The 23348-nt window shown below is 42.1% G+C and overlaps 1 protein-coding gene across 1 annotated transcript; it reads right to left on the bottom strand.

The window, feature by feature from the left end:
• Nucleotides 1-3546: 3546 nt before the first annotated feature.
• On the bottom strand, nucleotides 3547-15832 carry LOC121577083 (class A basic helix-loop-helix protein 15). The gene is made up of 2 exons (XM_041890850.2): nucleotides 15708-15832; nucleotides 3547-4933 (listed from the first exon to the last, which is right to left on the bottom strand). Exon 2 carries the CDS (start codon nucleotides 4891-4893, stop codon nucleotides 4324-4326), a length of 570 nt encoding a protein of 189 aa, XP_041746784.1. The 5' UTR covers nucleotides 4894-4933; nucleotides 15708-15832; the 3' UTR covers nucleotides 3547-4323.
• Between the last annotated feature and the right edge of the window lie 7516 nt (nucleotides 15833-23348).

Below are 23348 nucleotides of genomic sequence, written 5' to 3' on the forward strand. Positions count from 1 at the left end.
CACACACATACATACACACACACACATAAACACACACACACACAAACATACACACACACACACAAACACACACACACATACACATACACATACACACAAACACACACACACACATTCACATTCACACACACATACACACACACACACACACAAACACACACACACACAAACATACACACACAAACACACACACAAACAAACACACACACACACACAAACAAACACACACACACATACACACACACACACACATACACACACTCACACACATACAGTATTTGCCAGTGGACACTGTATCTCTGTTCTGTCTTCAGCCCAACTCTCTCTACAAAAAAACGCCACAATGCAACTACTCCACCATCCACACTGTACTGTAGCTCCCAGCTCCAGCCTCAACCTCTAAGTGTCTGAAGTCAAACTCTTCTTCTGTCCAATCACCTGGATGTGTTCAATGACCTTTGAACCCTAGCTCTGTGCCCTCAGCTTGACTCAGCCAATCACCTTCTCTCTTCACAACTAGCAGGTCATGTTCAACATTTCCCACATAGCGCACTAGTCATTTTTAAACAGTGTCACTCAGTCTTTGAACATTGCATCATTGTTATTTAAATCTGTGGTCTTAAGATAACTTTTTGTTTTATTTATTGTTTTTGTTTGGTTTAAGTATTTTTTTCTGTGTGTGTAGGTGTGTAGGAGTGTATGTGTGTAGGTGTGTATGTGTGTATGTGTGTACAGTACTGTATGTGAATAGATATTTTGTTTATGTTATGGTGGTGATGGGTTTAACCTTTTAAAAAGAATGTAAGAAGTGTTTTCTGGGGTATTCAATGTGATTGGGGCGATGTCTGATTCTGTGAAGGTGGGCGATGTATGATTCTGTGAAGGTGGCGATGTATGATTCTGTGAAGTTGGGTGATGTATGATTCTGTGAAGGTGGGTGATGTATGATTCTGTGAAGGTGGGTGATGTATGATTCTGTGATGGTGGGTGATGTATGATTCTGTGAAGTTGGGTGATCGGTAAGACAGTATCAGTATTTTTGACTGATTCTGTTCCAAGAAGTTACTATACTTCCTACTTTGTACCTGCTTTGTACCTGCTGGAGCCACATCAAAAACAATAAGGGTTTATTTACCGAGAATAATTTTGTTTATTAATGTTTGATAGCACATTACGCTTTTACAGTTATATGCCTTTCCCCTGAATGGTTTGTATCTTTGATTAATAGTTTCTATGTCCATGTTCCTAGGGGACAGTTTTTTTTTCCGATAACATTTTCATGTTACTCTTGAAAAGAAAGAATATATTCTTATTTTCATGAAAAATGTGCAATGTGTAGTTCTACACTGGAACAAAGTGTGAATTGCTTGGAAAGTGATGTGTCTTTGAAAGGCTTAAAAGTTAATTTGTTTATTTCTCAGGAAAATAAGAGTTAACACTATTACCTGCATATTTTTGACCTCCTATGATTGTAGCAGTACTGACTGGCAGGCAACACAGGTGTAGGTGGAAATAACAAATATATATTTTTGTTATAAATCTGTATGCGAGTATAGTATAAATGTTTTAATTGTGATATTTCAAGGTTGGGTAATTGTACGTTGATATATAAAAAACGTAAAATATCAGTCATATTAAGTCGTATTAACTATTATCTATAAACCACAAAGGCTGAAACTATCCCGTTTGGGCATTCATTCATCTTCCTGCTGGAACTGAAAGATGAAGATCCAATAGTGACTGATATACTGCAACTACAAATCATTAATTGTACAGAAAACTGGATGTCTGTGAATACTGTCACTTTATCTTCCTATGGCATTTCCTAATACAAAAAGGGCATTGTTTGATAATGTCACTGACTACATACTGCTGTTACTACAGTACAGGAGGGACACATGCTTTTCATGCTAGTGTACCCCCTTCAGATCCCAAGCTATAATTGTAATAAGTCTAGTGGAGGACTTTTCATTTGAGGATTCCATTGCTTTTATTGATTATAGTGTAAACTAGAATACTATAAGCAGGTACTGTCCTAACCCCAACCAGGCTGTTATCGGTGTATATATTTATTCCTTCCTAATAGTGTGCATGGTCAATGTCCTCTCAATAAATGTGATTATTGATAAGGAAGATTCTTGTTTTACATTTTTCAATTCACACTTTTTTGGAGTCTCAGGAGAACTCTCAGGTTTACAAAGATATTACAGAAGTATCGTTCAAACACACATTGTAAGAGCAACATAAATATGTCTTCCATATGGTCCTCTGTAGCTCAGCTGGTAGAGCACGGCGCTTGTAACGCTAAGGTAGTGGGTTCGATCCCCGGGACCACCCATACACAAAAATGTATGCACGCATGACTGTAAGTCGCTTTGGATAAAAGCGTCTGCTAAATGGCATATTATTATTATTATTATTATTATTCCATATCAAATTCACCTGTTACACACACACCACTGTTCTAATATAATATGCCATTTAGCAGACGCTTTTATTCCAAGTGACTTACAGTCATGCTTGCATATGTTTTACGTATGGGTGGTCCCGGGAATCAAACCCACTATCCTAGCGTTGGACGCACCATGCCCTACCAACTGAGCTACAGAAGGTGATTTTCCAGAACTATAAAAACACAAGATACCATAGGGTCATAGAGATAAAACAACTGAGGTCAACACATACTGTACGTTTTGGATCTGTGCAGAGCCTGTGGTCTAGCGGTAACGCTGCCAGCTTAAAAGCATATACACTCCTCTCCCCACCAGAGGCACGAGTTCAATTTCCCCCTTCAAACTGTTTGTCCCACCTACCTTTCTTCCACTCTGCAATTTAATAACTGTGTCAACCCCCCACCCCCAAAAAAATATATACTTACAAATATGTTTCTAATAATTTACACTTCATTTAAATTACGGTGTGTTTTCTTTCCCTTCCTAAAACAGGACAGTATTTGACTAAAGTCTGTGGGACCAGTATAGGTAAGCATGTCCTTGTCCTGTATGTGACTGTTGTGTCCAGAGGCAGTGCTCAGCTAGGAAAACAAACATGGGTCCTAAAAGGTTGAAAACATTTATTTATCTACAGCAGGGGTGGCCTGTCCTATCTACAGCAGGGGTGGCCTGTCCTAACTACAGCAGGGGTGGCCTGTCCTATCTACACAGCTTGGGCCCTGTGGGCTACAGTGTATGCTGGAGAATTAACTTGTCACGGATCCCCCCGGTACCGGTACTGCTGCTCATTCCGTTCACCAGCTCCAGAGGTCTACGTCACCGGCCTTCTAGGTGTCACTGAACTAGATCATTACCACCAACCCCAGACTGTCTTGTCTCATTACGCACACCTGGTTCCCATTCCCCCTGATTAGTATGTGTATATATGTGCCCTCTGTTCCCCGTTGTCCTTGTCGATTATTTTCCCATGTCCGTTGTCTCGTGAGTACCGTGTATAGTGCTCTTGTTGTTTACGGGTCTCGTCCCGTGTATTGTGTAGAGGTTACACCTCGCTCTTTGTTTGGGTTACATCCCTTTGATATACAGTATATTACGTGTTTGTGTTGGGTGGAGTAAATAAAACCCCTAATACGTATTCCTTCGCCTGTCTTCTAATCATTATACAACATGACAGAACTATACTTTGACAATCAGTTATTTTACATTTCTGACCAATCAGGTAACTACAGTTAATCGCCAGCTAGAAAAATGACAGAAAATAAAAAAAACTATGAAAAAAAACAGATTAAATAAAATGGCGCTGGTATGTTCTTTGACTTGGGCCGGTCAGAAGTCTGTTCACACTTGGTTCTCACCACCAATCAGAATCAGAATCCCACATGAGATTAACTTTAAGTTCCACTGTTCTAGAAGTAATAGCATGGTCCTTTGGGGATTCTGTCTGTCACAGTTCTGGCTAGGCCTATGTCTAGTCTGGCATAGTCCACAGGCTGCTGGTGCTCTTTGCTTCAGCCAGCCAGTCAGGTAGAAGGACACTGTCTGTCTGCCTGTCTGTCTGTTAGAGTTACTGAGGCAAGTTCTTGTGTGCTCCATTTAGTGCATGGTGATGTCAGGTATGTCACTATAGCACACTAGCTTGTCGGAGTATAAGGCTGCATCTCAGATGACCCCCTTTCCCCATACAGTGCACTACTTTTGGCCGTGATCATAAACAGTAGCAGTGTACAATATGGGAGATGGGTTTCAGTTGAGATTCACTCCCCAAGTCAAGCCTGGATGCTTCAACTATTTGGCTGTGCAGTTAGCACCTGCTAGCTGTTAGCTTTCCTGGCTGATGCTGTGGATCTGGGTGAGGAACTGAAGCTAGCTGTTAGCTCTGCTCGCTGAAGCTGTGGATCTGGGTGAGGAACTGAGACAGGCTCTCATCCCCGTCCTCCTCCAGGTGCCGCTGGTAACACTGGAGCAGTCTGGCGGCACTAGCCTCTGTCGGTGTCTCCCCAGGGGGCAGGTGGGCGCTGGACATCCCCAGGATGATGGAGGTCAGGGACTTGATGTAGTTCTCGGCCAACGTCAGCGTCTCGATCTTGGAGAGCTTCTTGTCCATTTTGACATGCGGGATGGCCTCTCTGAGAGCCTGGAAGGCCTTGTTAAGTTTGTGCATGCGCTGGCGCTCCCGCTCGTTGCTCTCCAGCCGCCGGACGTTGCGTTCTCTGTTGCTGTTGTGAAACCGTCGGCGTCTGTGGGGGCCGTGGGTGGCGCCTCCACCTCGCTCGCAGTCCCCGCCCCTCAAGACGCCTCTCCAGGAGCCTCCAATACAGACCGAGGCCTCAGAACCCTCCTGTTCGCTGGTGCCTGGTTCACTGGTCTCTGGTTCAGGGTCCAGGTCTGCCTCGGTCCAGGGTTTTCTGGATGACTTAGCGGCCTTCCCTTTAGACTTCATCCTTCAGCCTGATTCAGTTACCCCTCTTCCTCACAACAGCCTTGAAAGACAACAGACACAACAACTGGTTATAGAAAGGACTTGTCAAGGAAAAGATAAGCAAACAATGGGCAGGGCCTTTGCCCTGAGGGCTACAGTGTTACAGATTAGTTTCAACTCACAAGTTGGAATATGCAGCTTTTTGATCACCATTTTCCCCTTCCACTCTCAATTCAAATCATCAAATCAAATTTGATTTATCACATGCGCCGAATACAACAGGTGTAGACCTTACAGTGGGCGGCAGGTAGCTTAGTGGTTAAGAGCGTTGTGCCAGTAACCGAAAGGTCGCTGGTTCTAATCCCAGAGCCCACTAGGTGAAAAATCTGTCGATGTGCCCTTGAGCAAGGCACTTAACCCTAATTGCTCCTGTAAGTCGCTCTGGATAAGAGCGTCTGCTAAATGACCAATTATTTAACATATTACAGTGAAATGCTTATTCACAAGCCCTTAACCAACAATGCAGTTTTAAGAAAATATTTACTAAATAAACTAAAGTAAAAAAATTAATAAATAAAAATAACAATAATGAGGCAATATACAGGGGGTACTTGAGTTTGAGTCCTTATTACTCATAAAAACCACTAGGAATTGACAAACCCAATGAAGTTATAAAACGCTGATTACACTGTTATTACATTGTAATTAGCTAATGGAACTAAATCTGCTGTTTATGATGATTAATGATGAGGAATGCATTACATTAAGACAGAAATATGGCCTTTTTAAGAATTGTTTTTATTCGCAGTTTTAAATGAAGATGTATTTTCTTTTGATGTGAAGACAAATGATAGAAACACAGTGTCTATCTAATCAGCCAGTGTGTCCACCTCTCTTATCCTACTGCAGGCTACCCAGGGCCCAAGATAATACCCAACTCAAGGTTACTCTCTTATTACAGACAGGGGCCAGAAAAGAACAGCATGATTTTGGGGAGAGAGATTTTGCTCTGTGTACTCCATCTCATAACTAAAAAGGGCAATCTGCAGTTCAAACAAAAACAAAGCGCTCACCCCACCACTGATTTGGTAAACCGCTGAGGGATGGGGCTGAAGAAATGTTACCACTTTCAAATTCATAAACAGAGCTATGAATGCAAGGACAGACCATCCATGATATCACAGTTATAGTTTTAACCATGCCTTGAGGCTATACAGTGTTTGTTTACAATTAAATAGTTTACAAACAATTGAGTAAAACAAGGGTATATTCTGGGTTCTGATGGGGTACAACAGTTCCATGTAGCAATCGCAGATGTCGCAACTGCAGATTGCTCCTTTAAATTGCAGATTGCTGTGTGAGATTAACAGTAAAGCTGTCTGAGATATAGGCTATCTCAAATCAAATCAAATCAAATCAAATTTTATTGGTCACATGCGCCGAATACAACAGGTGCAGACATTACAGTGAAATGCTTACTTACAGCCCTTAACCAACAGTGCATTTATTTTAAACAAAAAAGTAAGAATAAAACAACAACAAAAAAAGTGTTGAGAAAAAAAGAGCAGAAGTAAAATAAAGTGACAGTAGGGAGGCTATATATACAGTAAAATAAAGTGACAGTAGGGAGGCTATATATACAGGGGGGTACCGTTGCAGAGTCAATGTGCGGGGGCACCGGCTAGTTGAGGTAGTTGAGGTAATATGTACATGTGGGTAGAGTTAAAGTGACTATGCATAAATACTTACTTAACAGAGTAGCAGCAGCGTAAAAAGGATGGGGTGGGGGGGGCAGTGCAAATAGTCCGGGTAGCCATGATTAGCTGTTCAGGAGTCTTATGGCTTGGGGGTAGAAGCTGTTGAGAAGTCTTTTGGACCTAGACTTGGCACTCCGGTACCGCTTGCCGTGCGGTAGCAGAGAGAACAGTCTATGACTAGGGTGGCTGGAGTCTTTGACAATTTTGAGGGCCTTCCTCTGACACCGCCTGGTATAGAGGTCCTGGATGGCAGGGAGCTTTGCCCCAGTGATGTACTGGGCCGTACGCACTACCCTCTGTAGTGCCTTGCGGTCAGAGGCCAAGCAGTTGCCATACCAGGCGGTGATGCAACCAGTCAGGATGCTCTCGATGGTGCAGCTGTAGAATTTTTTGAGGATCTGAGGACCCATGCCAAATCTTTTTAGTCTCCTGAGGGGGAATAGGCTTTGTCGTGCCCTCTTCACGACTGTCTTGGTGTGTTTGGACCATGATAGTTCGTTGGTGATGTGGACACCAAGGAACTTGAAGCTCTCAACCTGTTCCACTACAGCCCCGTCGATGAGAATGGGGGCGTGCTCAGTCCTCTTTTTTTTCCTGTAGTCCACAATCATCTCCTTTGTCTTGGTCACGTTGAGGGAGAGGTTGTTGTCCTGGCACCACACGGCCAGATCTCTGACCTCCTCCATCTATGATGTGTAACGTGTGTCTGTGTGGAGGCTGTTGGCCTCTACTGTTATGCTTCATCAGACACCATGCATGTACCATGGTAACAGGTGAATTCACTGCAAGGGGCTGTTCTGCTATACAGCAAGTTATTCTAACAGTTTTTTCACATCATAAAACCAACTACACATTGTTGTATTTACAGAAAGTATACATTCAGGATTATTTCATTCAACATGTTTCTTAAATACTTCAGGATTATTAGGGGTGATGATAGGGGAGTTGGGTAACAAAGTAACACTTTTAGGCTTTTTCTTATTATGAAAATATTATTAGGGTTAGATTGATAATATTTTTATACAAACAACATACATATGGCAGCTACCATTACACACTGTAAGTCCATTTCTAGGCCATACCAGTCGTTACATTTTTTTTACCGAAAGTGGAGGGAGTGAAACATCACAACTGACCCAGTAGGCAGGGTTCCATGTAAATGGCTGCAGGTAAATGTAACACTGTCTTCAATGGTAAAAATGAAGGGTAATTGAAAAACAAAAAACAAATTTGAAACAGATATTTCGATGATAATACACTAAATTGACAACAAATATATTTACATTTGATCTTTTAGGCATGTCATATTGACCAAAAACCCAAAATTGACCAAAATTGACCAAATGATTTTTCTAAGGTATTATCTAAGTTGTTGTGCTAAACTTGATGTAAAGAAGTGAAACGTTATATAATTATGTGAATTTGTCTAAATACCATATAAGGTTTTAGGTACTGAGTTACAACTAACCCCCCACATAGGAGCCTATATCCATCTGAAAATAAAACAATAATTGTTGTCATCAACATTTCAAATCAAAAGACCCCATCTTACTGATAAACATGACACACAGTCAGGTCCATAATTATTGGCACCCATGATAAAGATGAGCTAAAAATACAGTATAAAATAAAGACTGAGTTATATTGTATGCTCAAAAAAAGTGGGATATTATATTATTTTATACTAATACAATTACTCAGAGAAAGATTTTTAAGTTTAAAAAAAATCTACAAAATATAGAGGTCAAAATTATTGCCACCCCTGTTTTCAATACCTTTCAATACCTCACCTTGCGAGGATAACGGCACTGAGCCTTTTTCTAAAATGTTTTATGAGATTGGAGAACACATTAGGTGGGATATTAGACGATTCCTCCATACAGAATCTTTCCAGATCCTTAATATCCTTTGATATGAAGTCTCTAGGTTTTGCTCGCCCGATGTAGAGTACCTCATGATAAGCTGTAGACCAAATCAAATCACATTTTATTTGTCACATACACGTGTTTAGCAGATGTTATAGTGGGTGTAGCGAAATGCTTGTGCTTCTAGCTCCGACAGTGCAGTAATATCTAACAAGTAATATCTAACAATTCACAACATATACCCACTACACACAAAACTAGTAAGGAATGGGATTTAAGAATATATACATACAGTATATGAACAAGCAATGACAGAGCGGCATGGACTAAGATACAGTAGAATATTATAGAATAGAATGCAGTATATACATATGAGATGAGTAGTGCAAGATATGTAAACATTATTGAAGTGACTAGTGTTCCATTTCTTAAAGTGGCCAGTGATTTCAATAGGCAGCAGCAGCCTCTAATGTGCTAGTGATGGCTATTTAACAGTCTGATGGCCTTGAGATAGAAGCTGTTTTTCATTCTCTCGGTCCCAGCTTTGATGCACCTGTACTGACCTCGCCTTCTGGATGACAGCGGGGTGAACAGGCAGTGGCTCGGGTGGTTGATGTCCTTGATGATATTTTTGGCCTTCCTGTGACATCGGGTGCTGTATGTGTCTTGGAGGGCGGGTGGTTTGCCCCCGGTAATGCGTTCGGCAGACGGCACCACCCTCTGGAGAGCCCTGCGGTTGTGGGCGGTGCAGTTGCCGTACCAGGTGGTGATACAGCCCGACAGGATGCTCTCAATTGTGCATCTGTAAAAGGTTGTGAGGGTTTTAGGTGCTAAGCCGAATTTCTTCAGCCTCCTGAGGTTGAAGAGGCTCTGTTGTGCCTTCTTCACCACACTGTCTGTGTGGGTGGACCATATCAGTTTGTCGGTGATGTGTACGCCAAGGAACTTGAAGCTTTCCACCTTCTCCACTGCGGTCCCGTCGATGTGGATAGGTGGGTGCACCCTCTGCTGTTTCCTGAAGTCCACGATCATCTCCTTTGTTTTGTTGACGTTGAGTGAGAGGTTATTTTCCTGGCACTACACTCCCAGAGCCCTCACCTCCTCCCTGCAGGCGGTCTCGTCATTGTTGGTAATCAAGTCTACTACTATTGTTTAATCTGCAAACTTGATGATTGAGTTTGAGGCGTGCTTGGCCACGCAGTCATGGGTGAACTATCTATCAAAGAGAGTTTTCATTTTTATTTTTCGTAGCTGTCTATTTACCACCACAAACCGATGCTGGCACTAAGACCGCACTCAACGAGCTGTATAAGGCCACAAACAAACAAGAAAATGCTCATCCAGAAGTGGCGCTCCTAGTGGCCCGGGGACTTTAATGCAGGCAAACTTAAATCGGATTTACCTCATTTCTACCAGCATGTTTAATGTGCAACCAAAAGGAAAAAAACTCTAGACCACCTTTACTCCACACACAGAAACCCTTACAAAGCTCTCCCTTGCCCTCCATTTGGCAAATCTGACCATAATCCTATCCTCCTTATTCCTGCTTACAAGCAAAAACTAAAGCAGGAAGTACCCGTGACTCGCTCAATACGGAAATGGTCAGATGACGCGGATGCTAAGCTACAGGACTGTTTTGCTTGCACAGACTAGAATATGTTCCGGGATTCAACAATAAGTGCATCGATGACTTCGTCCCCACAGTGACCGTACGTACATACAGTATCCCAACCAGAAGCCATGGATCACAGGCAACATCCACACTGAGCTAAAGAACAGAGCTGCCGCTTTCAAGGAGCGGGACACTAATCGGGACGCTTATAAGAAATGTTCGAATGACACTGAGGGGCTGTGATTGTTTGCCTGAGGCTGATGCCGCGCAGGTGTTTGTACGCGTGTACACATGCATATACACAGACTAGCATTCAAACGCACACAAGTGCACACACACGGACACACACATACACATACACACATGTAAATAGTGCCACACATGCACTCAAACGTATTCTGTTGTCTTTGCTGTTATGATTTTGTTGTCCTCGATGTCTTTTGTTTTTGTTGTTTACTGTCTTCTCTTTTTTCTCTTTTGTTCATTTTGTTGAATGTTGTTGTTGTTGTATTGGGGGACGGTGGCTTGGGGGGGGGGGGTTGGGGGGGGAAATGGAGGGAGAGGTAGTTTTTTTTGGGGGGGGTTCTCGGATGGTTGATGGGCAGCTCTTGGGGAACTGTGGGAGGATATTGGATGGTTGGTGGCCTGGCAGTTGGGCGCTTGGGCCGGTGGCCGATAGGTCGCTGGTTCGGGTCCCCGTTTTGACTTGGTGGGAGATCTGTCCATGTGCCCTTGTGGGTCGCTCTGGATGGGAGTCTGTTAGATGACTGAATGTAATGTAAATGTTGAGCGGCTTCACTGCAAGTAGATTGTATGTTTTAATATTCAATAAATATGTTTTTTGTTGTTGTTGTTTTTTATCCTGCTATTCCCTCAGACGAACCATCAAACAGGCAAAGCGTCAATACAGGACTATGATTGAATCCTACTACACCGACTCCGACGCTCGTCGGATGTGGCAGGGCTTGCAAACTATTACGGATTACAAAGGGAAACCCAGCTGCGAGCTGCCCAGTGACGCGAGCCTACCAGACGAGCTAAATGCCTTCTGAAGCATGCATGAGAGCACCAGCTGTTCCAGACGACTATGTGATCACGCTCTCCGTAGCCGATGTGAGTAAGACCTTTAAACAGGTTAACATTCACAAGGCCGATTACCAGGACGTGTACTCAGAGCATGCGCGGACTAACTGGCAAGTGTCTTCACTGACATTTTCAAACTCACTGACTGAGACTGCAATACCAACATGTTTCAAGCAGACCACCATAGTCCCTGTGCCCAAGAACACTAAGGTAACCTGCCTAAATAACTACCGACCCGTAGCACTCACGTCTGTAGCCATGAAGTGCTTTAAAAGGCTGGTCATGGCTCACATCAATACCATCATCCAGGAAACCCTAGACCCACTCCAATTCGTAAACCGCCCAAACAGATCCACAGATGACGCAATCTCTATTGTACTCCACACTGACCTTTCACACCTGGACAAAAGGAACACCTACAGTGGGGAGAACAAGTATTTGATACACTGCCGATTTTGCAGGTTTTCCTACTTACAAAGCATGTAGAGGTCTGTCATTTTTATCATAGGTACACTTCAACTGTGAGAGACGGAATCTAAAACAAAAATCCAGAAAATCACATTGTATGATTTTTAAGTAATTAATTTGCATTTTATTGCATGACATAAGTATTTGATCACCTACCAACCAGTAAGAATTCCGGCTCTCACAGACCTGTTAGTTTTTCTTTAAGAAGCCCTCCTGTTCTCCACTCATTACCTGTATTAACTGCACCTGTTTGAACTCGTTACCTGTATAAAAGACACCTGTCCACACACTCAATCAAACAGACTCCAACCTCTCCACAATGGCCAAGACCAGAGAGCTGTGTAAGGACATCAGGGATAAAATTGTAGACCTGCACAAGGCTGGGATGGCTACAGGACAATAGGCAGGCAGCTTGGTGAGAAGGCAACAGCTGTTGGCGCAATTATTAGAAAATGGAAGAAGTTCAAGATGATGGTCAATCACCCTCAGTCTGGGGCTCCATGCAAGATCTCACCTCGTGGGGTCAATGACCTGAAGAAAGCTGGGACCACAGTCTCAAAGAAAAGCATTAGTAACACACTATGCCGTCATGGATTAAAATCCTGCAGCGCACGCAAGGTCCCCCTGCTCAAGCCAGCGGATGTCCAGGCCCGTCTGAAGTTTGCCAATGACCATCTGGATGATCCAGAGGAGGAATGGGAGAAGGTCATGTGGTCTGATGAGACAAAAATATAGCTTTTTGGTCTAAACTCCACTCGCCGTGTTTGGAGGAAGAAGAAGGATGAGTACAACCCCAAGAACACCATACCAACCGTGAAGCATGGAGGTGGAAACATCATTCTTTGGGGATGCTTTTCTGCAAAGGGGACAGGACGACTGCACTGTATTGAGGGGAGGATGGATGGGGCCATGTATCGCGAGATCTTGGCCAACAACCTCCTTCCCTCAGTAAGAACATTGAAGATGGGTCGTGGCTGGGTCTTCCAGCATGACAACGACCCGAAACGCACAGCCAGGGCAACTAAGGAGTGGCTCCGTAAGAAGCATCTCAAGGTCCTGGAGTGGCCTAGCCAGTCCTGGAGTGGCTCCGTAAGAACTCCAGACCTGAACCCAATAGAACATCTTTGGAGGGAGCTGAAAGTCCGTATTGCCCAGCGATAGCCCCGAAACCTGAAGGATCTGGAGAAGGTCTGTATGGAGGAGTGGGCCAAAATCCCTGCTGCAGTGTGTGCAAACCTGGTCAAGACCTACAGGAAACATATGATCTCTGTAATTGCAAACAAAGGTTTCTGTACCAAATATTAAGTTCTGCTTTTCTGATGTATCAAATACTTATGTCATGCAATAAAATGCAAATTAATTACTTAAAAATCATACAATGTGATTTTCTGGATTTTTGTTTTAGATTCCGTCTCTCACAGTTGAAGTGTACCTATGATAAAAATTACAGACCTCTACTTGTTTTGTAAGTAGGAAAACCTGCAGTGTATCAAATACTTGTTCTCCCCACTGTATGTGAGAATGCTGTTCATTGACTACAGCTCAGCATATTCTTTTTTTGGTAGTCATTTAGCAGATGCTCTTATCCAGAGCGACTTACATGAGCTTAAGTGCCTTGCTCAAAGGCACATCGACAGATTTTTCACCTAGTCGGCTCGGGGATTAGAACCAGCGACCTTTCGGTTTCTGGCACTACGCTCTTAACCACTAAGCTACCTGCCGCCCCACAATAGTTCAACACCATAGTGCCTTCAAAGCTCATCACTAACCTAAGGACCCTGGGAATAAACACCTCTCTCTGCAGCTGGATCCTGGACTTCCTGACAGGCCGCCCCCAGGTGGTAAGGGTAGGCAACAACATATCTGCCACGCTGATCCTCAACAGGGGGCCCCTCAGGGGTGCGTGCTTAGTCCCCTCCTGTACTCCCTGTTCACCCATGACTGCATTGCCAGCACGACTCCAACACCATCATTAAGTTTGCCAACGACACAACGGTGGTAGGCCTGATCACCGACAATGATGAGACAGCCTATAGGGAGGAGGTCAGAGACCTGTCAGTGTGGTGCCAGGACAACAACCTCTCCCTCAACATGATCAAGACAAAGGAGCTGATCGAGGAGGGCCGAGCACGGCCCCATTCACATTGATGGGGCTGTAGTGGAGCGGGTTGAGAGCTTCAAGTTCCTTGGAGTCCACATCACCAACAAGCTATCACGGTCCAAACACACCAAGACAGTCGTGAAGAGGGCACGACAATGCCTATTCCCCCTCAGGAGACTGAAAATATTTGGCATGGGTCCCCAGATCCTCTAAAAGTTCTACAGCTGCACCATCGAGAGTATCCTGACTGGTTGCATCACCGGCTGGTATGGCAACTGCTCGGCATCCAACCACAAGCCGTTACAGAGGGTAGTGCGTACGGCCCAGTACATCACTGGGGCAAAGCTTCCTGCCATCCAGGACCTCTATACCAGGCGGTGTCAGAGGAAGGCCCTAAAAAGACTCCAGCCACCCAAGTCATAGACTGTTCTCTCTGCTACTGCACGGCAAGCGGTATCGGAGCGCCAAGGTCCAAAAGGCTCCTTAACAGCTTCTACCCCTAAGCCATTAGACTGCTGAACAATTAATCAAATGGCTACCCTGACTATTTACATTGACCCCCCCGCCGCTGCTGCTACTCGCTGTTTATTATCTATGCATAGTCACTTTACCTCTACCTACATGTACATATTACCTCAATTACCTCGACTAACCTGTACCCCCGCACATTGACTCGGTACCAGTACCCCCTGTATATAGCCTCATTATTGTTATTTTATTGTGTTATTTTTTTATTTTATTTTTTACTTTAGTTTATTTAGTAAATATTTTCTTAACTCTTATTTTCTTAAAACTGCATTGTTGGCTAAGGGCTGGTAAGTAAGAACTTCACGGTAAGGTCTACACCTGTTGTATTCGGCACATGTGACCAATAGAATTTGATTTGACTGTGTCTGCATGCGTCTGCATCCTTCTTTCGACTCAAAACCCACCACAGAGCTCTATCTTCATGTCATCTGACCATAGCACCGCTTCCAATCCAAGTGCCAACGCCGTTTAGCAATCCATGAAAATAGAGCTCTTTGGCCACACACACCAGTGGTGGGCTTGGCCTTCAAAAGAGCAATACATAATTATGAAGAAGAAACCTCATCTCTACTGTTAAATATGGTGGTGGATCTTTGAAGTTATGGGGCTATTTTGCTTTCACTGGTCCTTGGGGCCCTTGTTAAGGTCAACGGCATCATGAACTTTAACAAGTACCAGGACATTGGTTGCCTCTGCCAGGAGGCTGAAACATGGCCGCAAGTGGATCTTCCAGCAAGACAATAACCCCAAGCACACATCAAAATCCACAAAGAAATGGTTAATTGGCCACAAAATCAGCATTTTGCAATGGCCATCTCAGTCTCCGGACTTTAACCCCTTTGAAAACCTGTGGTTTCAATTGAAAAGGGCAGTCCATAAGCGCAGACGACAGATATCAAGGACCTGGAAAGATTCTGTATGGAGTGGACTAAGATCCCTCCCAATGTGTTCTCCAATCTCATAAAACATTTTAGAAAAGGGCTCAGTGCCGTTATCCTCGCTTGGTTAGATATTGAAATGTATTGAAAACAGGGGTGCCAATACTTTGACCCCTTTCATATTTTATATTTATATATATATATATATATATATATATATATATATATATATATATATTACTTGTTACAAAAAATATATTTCTCTGAGCAATTGTATTAGTATAAAATAATATAATTTCCCCCCTTTCGTGAGCTTACAATATAGCTCAGTATTTGTATTATTTATTTTATACAGTATTTTTTTGCTAATCTTTATCAAGGGTGCCAATAATTATGGACCGGACTGTATATCATGTTTATCAGTAAGAAGGGGTCTTTTGATTTGAAATGTTGAAAAAACTGTGAACATCTTAAATTGATACAACTTCATTACATTTCCATAAAGAAAAAAGGGAATGGACAACAAATTGAAACTTAATTTACCTTTAAAATGAAAGTAAGATTCCCGTGTATGTAGAATAATCGTTATCACCGTGAAACATCGATAATATCCTCAGAATGAACGTTTTGGTTGAGTGGAAGAAGCGTCTGTGGTTCCTCTCCGATGATGAAAGATAACTGTAACATGTTACGTACCTGTCGCTGCTGTAACGTACACGTAGCGCTCGCTTAGCCAATGGGAGTGCGCTCCAACTCCGGACATGGTCATCTGTGCCCTGCACTGCCAAAAGCCTCGTTTACACCTGGGCTAAAATGCGTCCTTTGTCCAGATTTTATCCGCATTCTGATTGTGCCCACATTGAAGCTGTTGCATAAATGCAGCGATGGAAAAAGTACCCAATTGTCATACTTGAGTAAAAGTAAAGATACCTTAATAGAAAATGACTCAAGTAAAAGTGAAAGTCACCCAGTAACATACTACTTGAGTAAAAGTCTAAAAGTATTTGGTTTTAAATATACTTAAGTATCAAAAGTAAATATAATTTGCTAAAATATACTTAAGTATCAAAAGTAAAAGTATAAATCATTTCACATACAGTATATTAAGCAAACCAGATGGCACAATTGTTTTATTTTATTTTAATTTACTGATTATTTATTTACTGATAGCCAGCTCCAACACACATAATTATCAAACAAAGCCTTTGTGTTTAGTGAGTCCGCCAGATCAGAGGCAGTAGGGATGACCATTTTCCTGTCCTGTTAAGTATTCAAAATGTAACAAGTACTTTTGGGTGTCAGAGAAAATGTATGGAGTAAAAAGTACATAATTTTCTTTAGGAATGTAGCGAAGTAAAAGTAAAAGTAGTCAAAAATATATATAGTAAATTAAAGTACAGATACCCAAAAAAACTACTTAGGTAGTACTTTAAAGTATTTTTACTTAAGTACTTTACACCACCACATAAATGTGTCTCTTGTCCGTCCACTGTGTCCACATTGTGACCAGATATCATGGTCCTTCCCTGTATACAAATCATGCAAATTCATTGAAAGACCACTCTGGAGGTGGTCAGGAAAATAATATCCCAATTAGATCACAATGAGAATGTGGACATGCTCAAGACTGTTAGAACCAGGTATAAACAGGGCTAAAACTGCACTTTGTCAAAATCAATTAGAGGCTTTCCACGTGTCAGTCCACTTGTTGCACCCGCCCATTCATTGTCAGAGGGATTTAACATGATTTCTATGTTGGTTCATCTATTTTAACTGTTTCTTTTTCTATTTGCATTCACATCTCAGGTGTGTGTGTGTGTGTGTGTGTGTGTGTGTGTGTGTGTGTGTGTGTGCGTGCTGGCGCGCACGTGTGTGTGTGTCCATGTGTTGCAGCATGGTATTACTTATCAGTGAGTTATGTTTCACAGTAGCCAAACGGAAACCAATCAAATTAAAACTCTGTATGGAAATATGTTTACTCATTTCTTGTATTTACAACATCATGGTCTTACCAGTACAGTAGTTAGCCTACATCCTTTACAAAAACCTGATGAAAATGTGCTTACATTTTGAATATGCAGGCAGTCTTGTCTTTCTCATACTTTATGAATGAATCAAGCCATCTCCACTGTTGGACTCTATTTATTAATTGCAGGATTATCAGGTCACCATTGTTATGTTATGATCATCAGACCCCCCTGTTACTGTTAAATAATGTGCTCTAGACTAATCCTTATTGGGAGACAGGCAGACACAGCATTGAAAGGTCAACAACCGACTCTTGGTGGTACAGTAACCTGAGAAGGGATGGTTTTGCACCCCTGTAGTTGGACCCCTGGTCAGGCCTATAGATTGTAAAGGGAGAATGTGTAGTGTTTACTAGTGGTGAAACAGCAAGGTCCCACTGTTGCGCTCTTCTGTTCTTCTGTTAATTTGGGGGTTTGTCTTCCATCACATTGTCTTCCTTCAGCAAACACACTATTAGTCTTCTCATCCCCAGCGGCGGATCCTGGGGTAAACACAAGAAAGCCAGTCAGACTTCTGTATGATATAGTGTTATGATTCCACAAACATATCTACCCGTAAGAGAATGTCAGACACAGAGCAGCTCCCAGCAGCAAAATGTCCAGCAGTGATGTCCTTGAGTGTGTGTGTGTGTGTGTGTGTGTGTGTGTGTGTGTGTGTGTGTGTGTGTGTGTGTGAACACTAGAACTGGTCCTGCCAGGTTTCTAGTAATCAACCAAACCACACTTCAGGTTCTGTGGAAACATTTCTTTGTTCAGTTTCTCCTCAGGCCAACCGTATGTATTTAGTTAACCCATGGGCTCTAATAACTGATAACTACACTGTGTTGGGTATACTTTAATAATGTGCCAAGCAAACTAAGCTCTTACAAGCCAGCATAAATACTGTAACACACACACGCACACACAGGCGCACAGACGCGCACACACACAAGCATGAACATGCGGATCAGAGTTGAGTGCCGTCCTGTCCTCTACCCCTTCCGGCCATAGAGCCGTCCCCGGCCCACAGATCGACTCAAGGACACAACCTTGACATAACTAGACAAATAGAGGGGCCTCTCCCTCCCTCTCTTAATTAAATTCAACTATATTTCAATTTTAGGGCTTTATTGGCATGGGAAACGTATGTTAACATTGCCAAAGCAAGTGAAGTAAATAGTAAACAAAAGTGAAATGAACAATAAATATTAACAGTAAACATTACACTCAGAAGTTCCAAAAGAATAAAGATATTTCAAATGTCATATATACAGTGTTGTAATGATGTGCAAATAGTTTAAGTACAAAAAGGAAAATAAATCAACATAAATATGGGTTGTATTTACAATGGTGTTTGTTCTTCACTGGTTGCCCTTTTCTTGTGGCAACAGGTCACAAATCTTGCTGCTGTGATGGCACACTGTGGTATTTCACCCAATAGATATGGGAGTTTATCCAAATTGGATTTGTTTTCGAATTCTTTGTGGGTCTGTGTAATCTGAGGGAAATATGTGTCTCTAATATGGTCATACATTTGGTTGGAGGTTAGGAGGTGCAGCTCAGTTTCCACCTCATTTTGTGGGCAGTGTGCACAAAGCCTGTCTTCTCTTGAGAACCAGGTCTGTCTACGGAGGCCTTTCTCAATAGCAAGGCTATGCTCACTGAGTCTGTACATAGGTAAAGATTTCCTTAATTTTGGGTCAGTCACAGTGGTCAGGTATTCTGCCACTGTTTACTCTCTGTTTAGGGCCAAATAATATTATAGTTTGCTCTCTTTTTATGTTAATTCTTTCCAATGTGTCAAGTAATTGTCTTTTTGTTTTCTCATGATTTGGTTGGGTCTAATTGTGTTGCTGTCCTGGGGCTCTGTGGGGTCTGTTTGTGTTTGTTAACAGAGCCCCAGGACCAGCTTGCTTAGGGGACTCTTCTCCATGTTCATTTCTCACATGGTTTTGTTATGGAAGGTTTGGGAATCGCTTCCTTTTAGGTGGTTGTAGAATTTAACGACTATTTTCTGGATTTTGTTAATTAGCGGGTATCGGCTCTGCATGCATTATTTGGTGTTTTACGTTGTACACAGAGGATATTTTAGCAGAATTCTCAATTTGGTGTTTGTGAATTCTTGGTTGGTGAGCGGATCCCAGACCTCACAACCATAAAGGGCAACGGGGTTCTATAACTGATTCAAGTATTTTTAGCCAGATCCTAATTGGTATGTCAAATTTTATGTTCATTTTGATGGCATAGAAGGCCCTTTTTGCCTTGTCTCTCAGATCGTTCACAGCTTTGTGGAAGTTACCTGTGGCGCCTCTCTCTCTCTCTCTCTCTCTCTCTCTCTCTCTCTCTCTCTCTCTCTCTCTCTCTCTCTCTCTCTCTCTCTCTCTCTCTCTCTCTCTCTCTCTCTCTCTCTCTCTCTCTCTCTCTCTCTCTCTCTCTCTCTCTCTCTCTCTCTCGCTTCCCCCTCATCAATATTATCTATCACTGATCTATATTATCTATAACTGATTGATATTATTTATAACAAATCAATAATATCTATAAATCAAATCACATTTTATTGGTCACACACACATATTTAGCAGATGTTACAGTTTTTCTCAATTGCTAAAACACTAAACTCTATTGTCTGAACCAAATGCTCAGTTGCCTGAACCCACTGATTGAATCAATCACTCTTTTGGCAAAACCATAAGCACTTTTCACCTGTTTAGACATAACTTGCCAACACATTTTCATTGTGATGCACCTGTGCTGCATAATGGTGAGCACAGGTGACAAAAGTCAAACACAATTAGAGCACAGGTGTCACCACTTGAACACAACAACTCAAAATTGATCACACTTGTGGCTAATGATGTGAGGGAACATATACAGTAAGCCAGTTCAGAGAGCACTGGTTTGTGAGGCTCTACAATGGATATAAATCTGAGAGGAAGAGTTCGTGTGAGAGGAGGTCGAGGTGGTCGAGGTGGTCAGCGAAGACAAAGAACAGTAATATCTGATGAAATCAGAGCTACTGTGATTGACCATGTTCTTGTCCATGGTATGAGCATGAGGAAGGCTGGACAAAGGGTACAACCAAACATCAGTAGATTCACTGTGTCCACCATAATCCGAAGATTTAGAGAAGAGAACAGGTAATTACCTTTTTTTGACATTATAGTACAGTATGTCAATGTTGACAGCAATTACTGTATGACATACTATATACTGTACCACAGTATACTGTAAGTAAATATATGTTTCAGTACATCAATGTACTGTAGTATTGTAATGGAGGGTTGGTCTAACTGTTTGTAGGCCTAGTATTCCATGTATATTTTTTGTAACTCCATGTTCTCTTTTTGTAGAATTGAAAGACTGCCACATGCGGGTGGGAGGACAGGTATGTTCTCCCCACACCAAGAGACCCTAATTGTTGATATGGTCCGTGAGAACAATGCCATTAAACTGAGCGAAATTCAGCAGAAGATCATTGAGGACCATTTAAATTTTGAGGGTATCAACAGTGTCAGCCTCTCTACTGTTGATCGTGTCCTCAAGCGCAACAGACTGCGCATGAAACAGCTATACAGAGTGCCCTTTGATCGCAACTCAGACAGAGTCAAAGAGCAAAGATTCCAGTATGTACAGGTTGGCATATATCCAGACACATTCAATGTTGATTACTCTAAGTAGTGATTTACTGTAGTGGCCTAAATCACTTTTTTCCGTATCACTTACAAAACTATATCTATTTCTACAGAGGGTTTTTCAACTGGATGCAATGGAAAGACCCCATCAATACATCTACATGGATGAAGCTGGGTTTAATCTCACCAAAAGGAGAAGGAGAGGCCGTAATGTGATTGGCCATCGGGCCATTGTTGGTGTTCCTGGGCAGCGTGGTGGCAATGTCACATTATGTGCTGCCATCAGCAATCATGGGGTTGTCCACCATCATGCCAACCTGGGGCCCTACAACACTCACCAGCTCCTCATTTTCCTCAATCACATGCTTTGTTAGGGCAGCAGGATGAGCATCCCATCTATGTTGTTGTTTGGGACAATGTGAGTTTTCACAGAGCCCTCCAGGTTAGAGAGTGGTACAATATGAACCAAGGTTTTATCAATCTTTGCCTTCCACCGTACTCCCCTTTCCTAAACCCCATTGAGGAATTATTCTCCTCATGGCGGTGGAAGGTATATGAACGCCAACCTTACACCAGGGTAAATCTCCTGCAAGCCATGGGACTTGCCTGTGGTGACATAGGTGTGGAGGCATGCCAAGCCTGGATACGGCATGCCAGGGTTTTTTTTCCCCGTTGCCTGGCCAGACAAAATGTGGCCTGTGATGTGGATGAAGTCCTGTGGCCTGACCCAGTACGGAGACATGATGCTGTGGCTGAGTAATGCACTTATTTGTATATTTTGTACTTTATTTTTACATGGGCTTACTGTACACAAGTGGCAAACGCATAAGATTTCTGTTTGTTTTTAAAAGTGCTACATGTAAATGCACAAGATTTCTGTTTTGTCTTTTTGTACAAGTGCTAAATGCACAGTTTTTTTTGTTTTGCAACATGCATTTAGCCTACAGTGAACAATAAACATTTATTTCTCCAGCTTCATGTCCTGAGCATTGTGTTTTCTATTTTTCTACGTAGTGTTTAGTGACTGTTCAGTAGTGTTTTTTATTTTGATTGACTCGGGGCACGATTTGACAGCATAGTTCAGTTTTGAGCACAGATTGAACTGTTTTGAGGTGAAAGTTTGGTTTTGCAAGAAGAGTCTGAGGTTTTGTGAATGTAGCTTGAAAATTGGGTTTTGTGTTCACAGTTAAGAGAAAAGGAGAGCAGCTTTCAAGAAATGTGTCTTAGCAATCGAGAAAAACTGTATTGTGTGTGTAGTGAAATGCTTGTGTCCCTAGCGCCAACAGTGCAGTAGTATCTAACAATTCACAACAATACACACAAATTTAAAAGTCAACAAATGGAATTAAGAAATATATAAATATTAGGACGAGCAATGTCTGGGTGGCATTGACTAAAATACAGTAGAATACAGTATATACATATGAAATGAGTAAAACAATATGTAAACATTATTAAAGTGACCAGTGTTCCATTATTAAAGTGACCAGTGATTCCATGTCTATGTACATAGGGCAGCAGCCTCTAAGGTGCAGGGTTGAGTAACTGGGTGGTAGCTGGCTAGTGATGGCTATTTAACAGTCTGATGGCCTTGAGATAGAAGCTGTTTTTCAGTCTCTCAGTCCGTTTTGATGCACCTGTACTGACCTTGCCTTCAATAATATCTATAACTGATCAATAATATCTATAACGGATCATTAATATCTATAACTGATCAATATTTTCTATAACTGATCAATATTACCTATAACTGATCATTATTATTGATAACTGATCAATATTACCTATAACTGATCAATATTATCTATAACTGATCGATAATATCTATAACTGATCGATAGTATCTATAACTGATTAATAGTATCTATAACTGATTAATAGTATCTATAACTGATCAATATTATATATAACTGATCAATAATATCTATAACTGATCAATATTATCTATAAATGATCAATAATATCTATTTACTAACCACTTTGTACATTGTGTAATGATGACGTCATTTGGCCTGAGGCTGAATGTGTCATGAGAGCATGACTAGCGGCAGTGATAAGACAGTAGTAGAAGTCTGTTGACTGGGCTGAACAACAGTTCTTTATGCTGACTGAGTCTATGAGAGGATAACTCCAGCCAGAGCTACAGATCTGATATCTATTGCTTTCACTGTGGCTAGCAGTGCTGTTAGCTCCTACACAGCCCAGTGGTACATGTCACTAGATAGAAGGCTTATGGAGTCAGACAATGCACTGTCACATAGCTTTGTGATGTCAGTGAAACCAACTGACAGATGGTTTGGAACTGTTGGAGAGAATACTTTTTTTCTTTTCTTCAGCTAGCGATCCATTAAATACTGACTCATCATAAAAGGGATGGGGAGAGGAGGGGAGAGGAGTGGAGTGGAACGGAGAGTAGGGGAAAGGTGGAGAGAGAGAGCGAGGGAGCGAGAGAGAGAGAGGATAAGTCATTTTTTCCATGAGCCCAAGGCTCTATCGGTGACAGAAAAACAAGTTTGCAGTCAATCACTTGCCTCACTGCTCCAGGT

This window comes from Coregonus clupeaformis, chromosome 1, assembly GCF_020615455.1.
Source record: "Coregonus clupeaformis isolate EN_2021a chromosome 1, ASM2061545v1, whole genome shotgun sequence".
NCBI classification, from domain to species: domain Eukaryota; kingdom Metazoa; phylum Chordata; class Actinopteri; order Salmoniformes; family Salmonidae; genus Coregonus; species Coregonus clupeaformis.

Coding starts and splice junctions, on each gene's coding strand:
- LOC121577083 (XM_041890850.2), bottom strand. CDS start 4,893: ATGAAGTCTAAAGGGAAGGCCGCTAAGTCATCCAGAAAACCCTGGACC.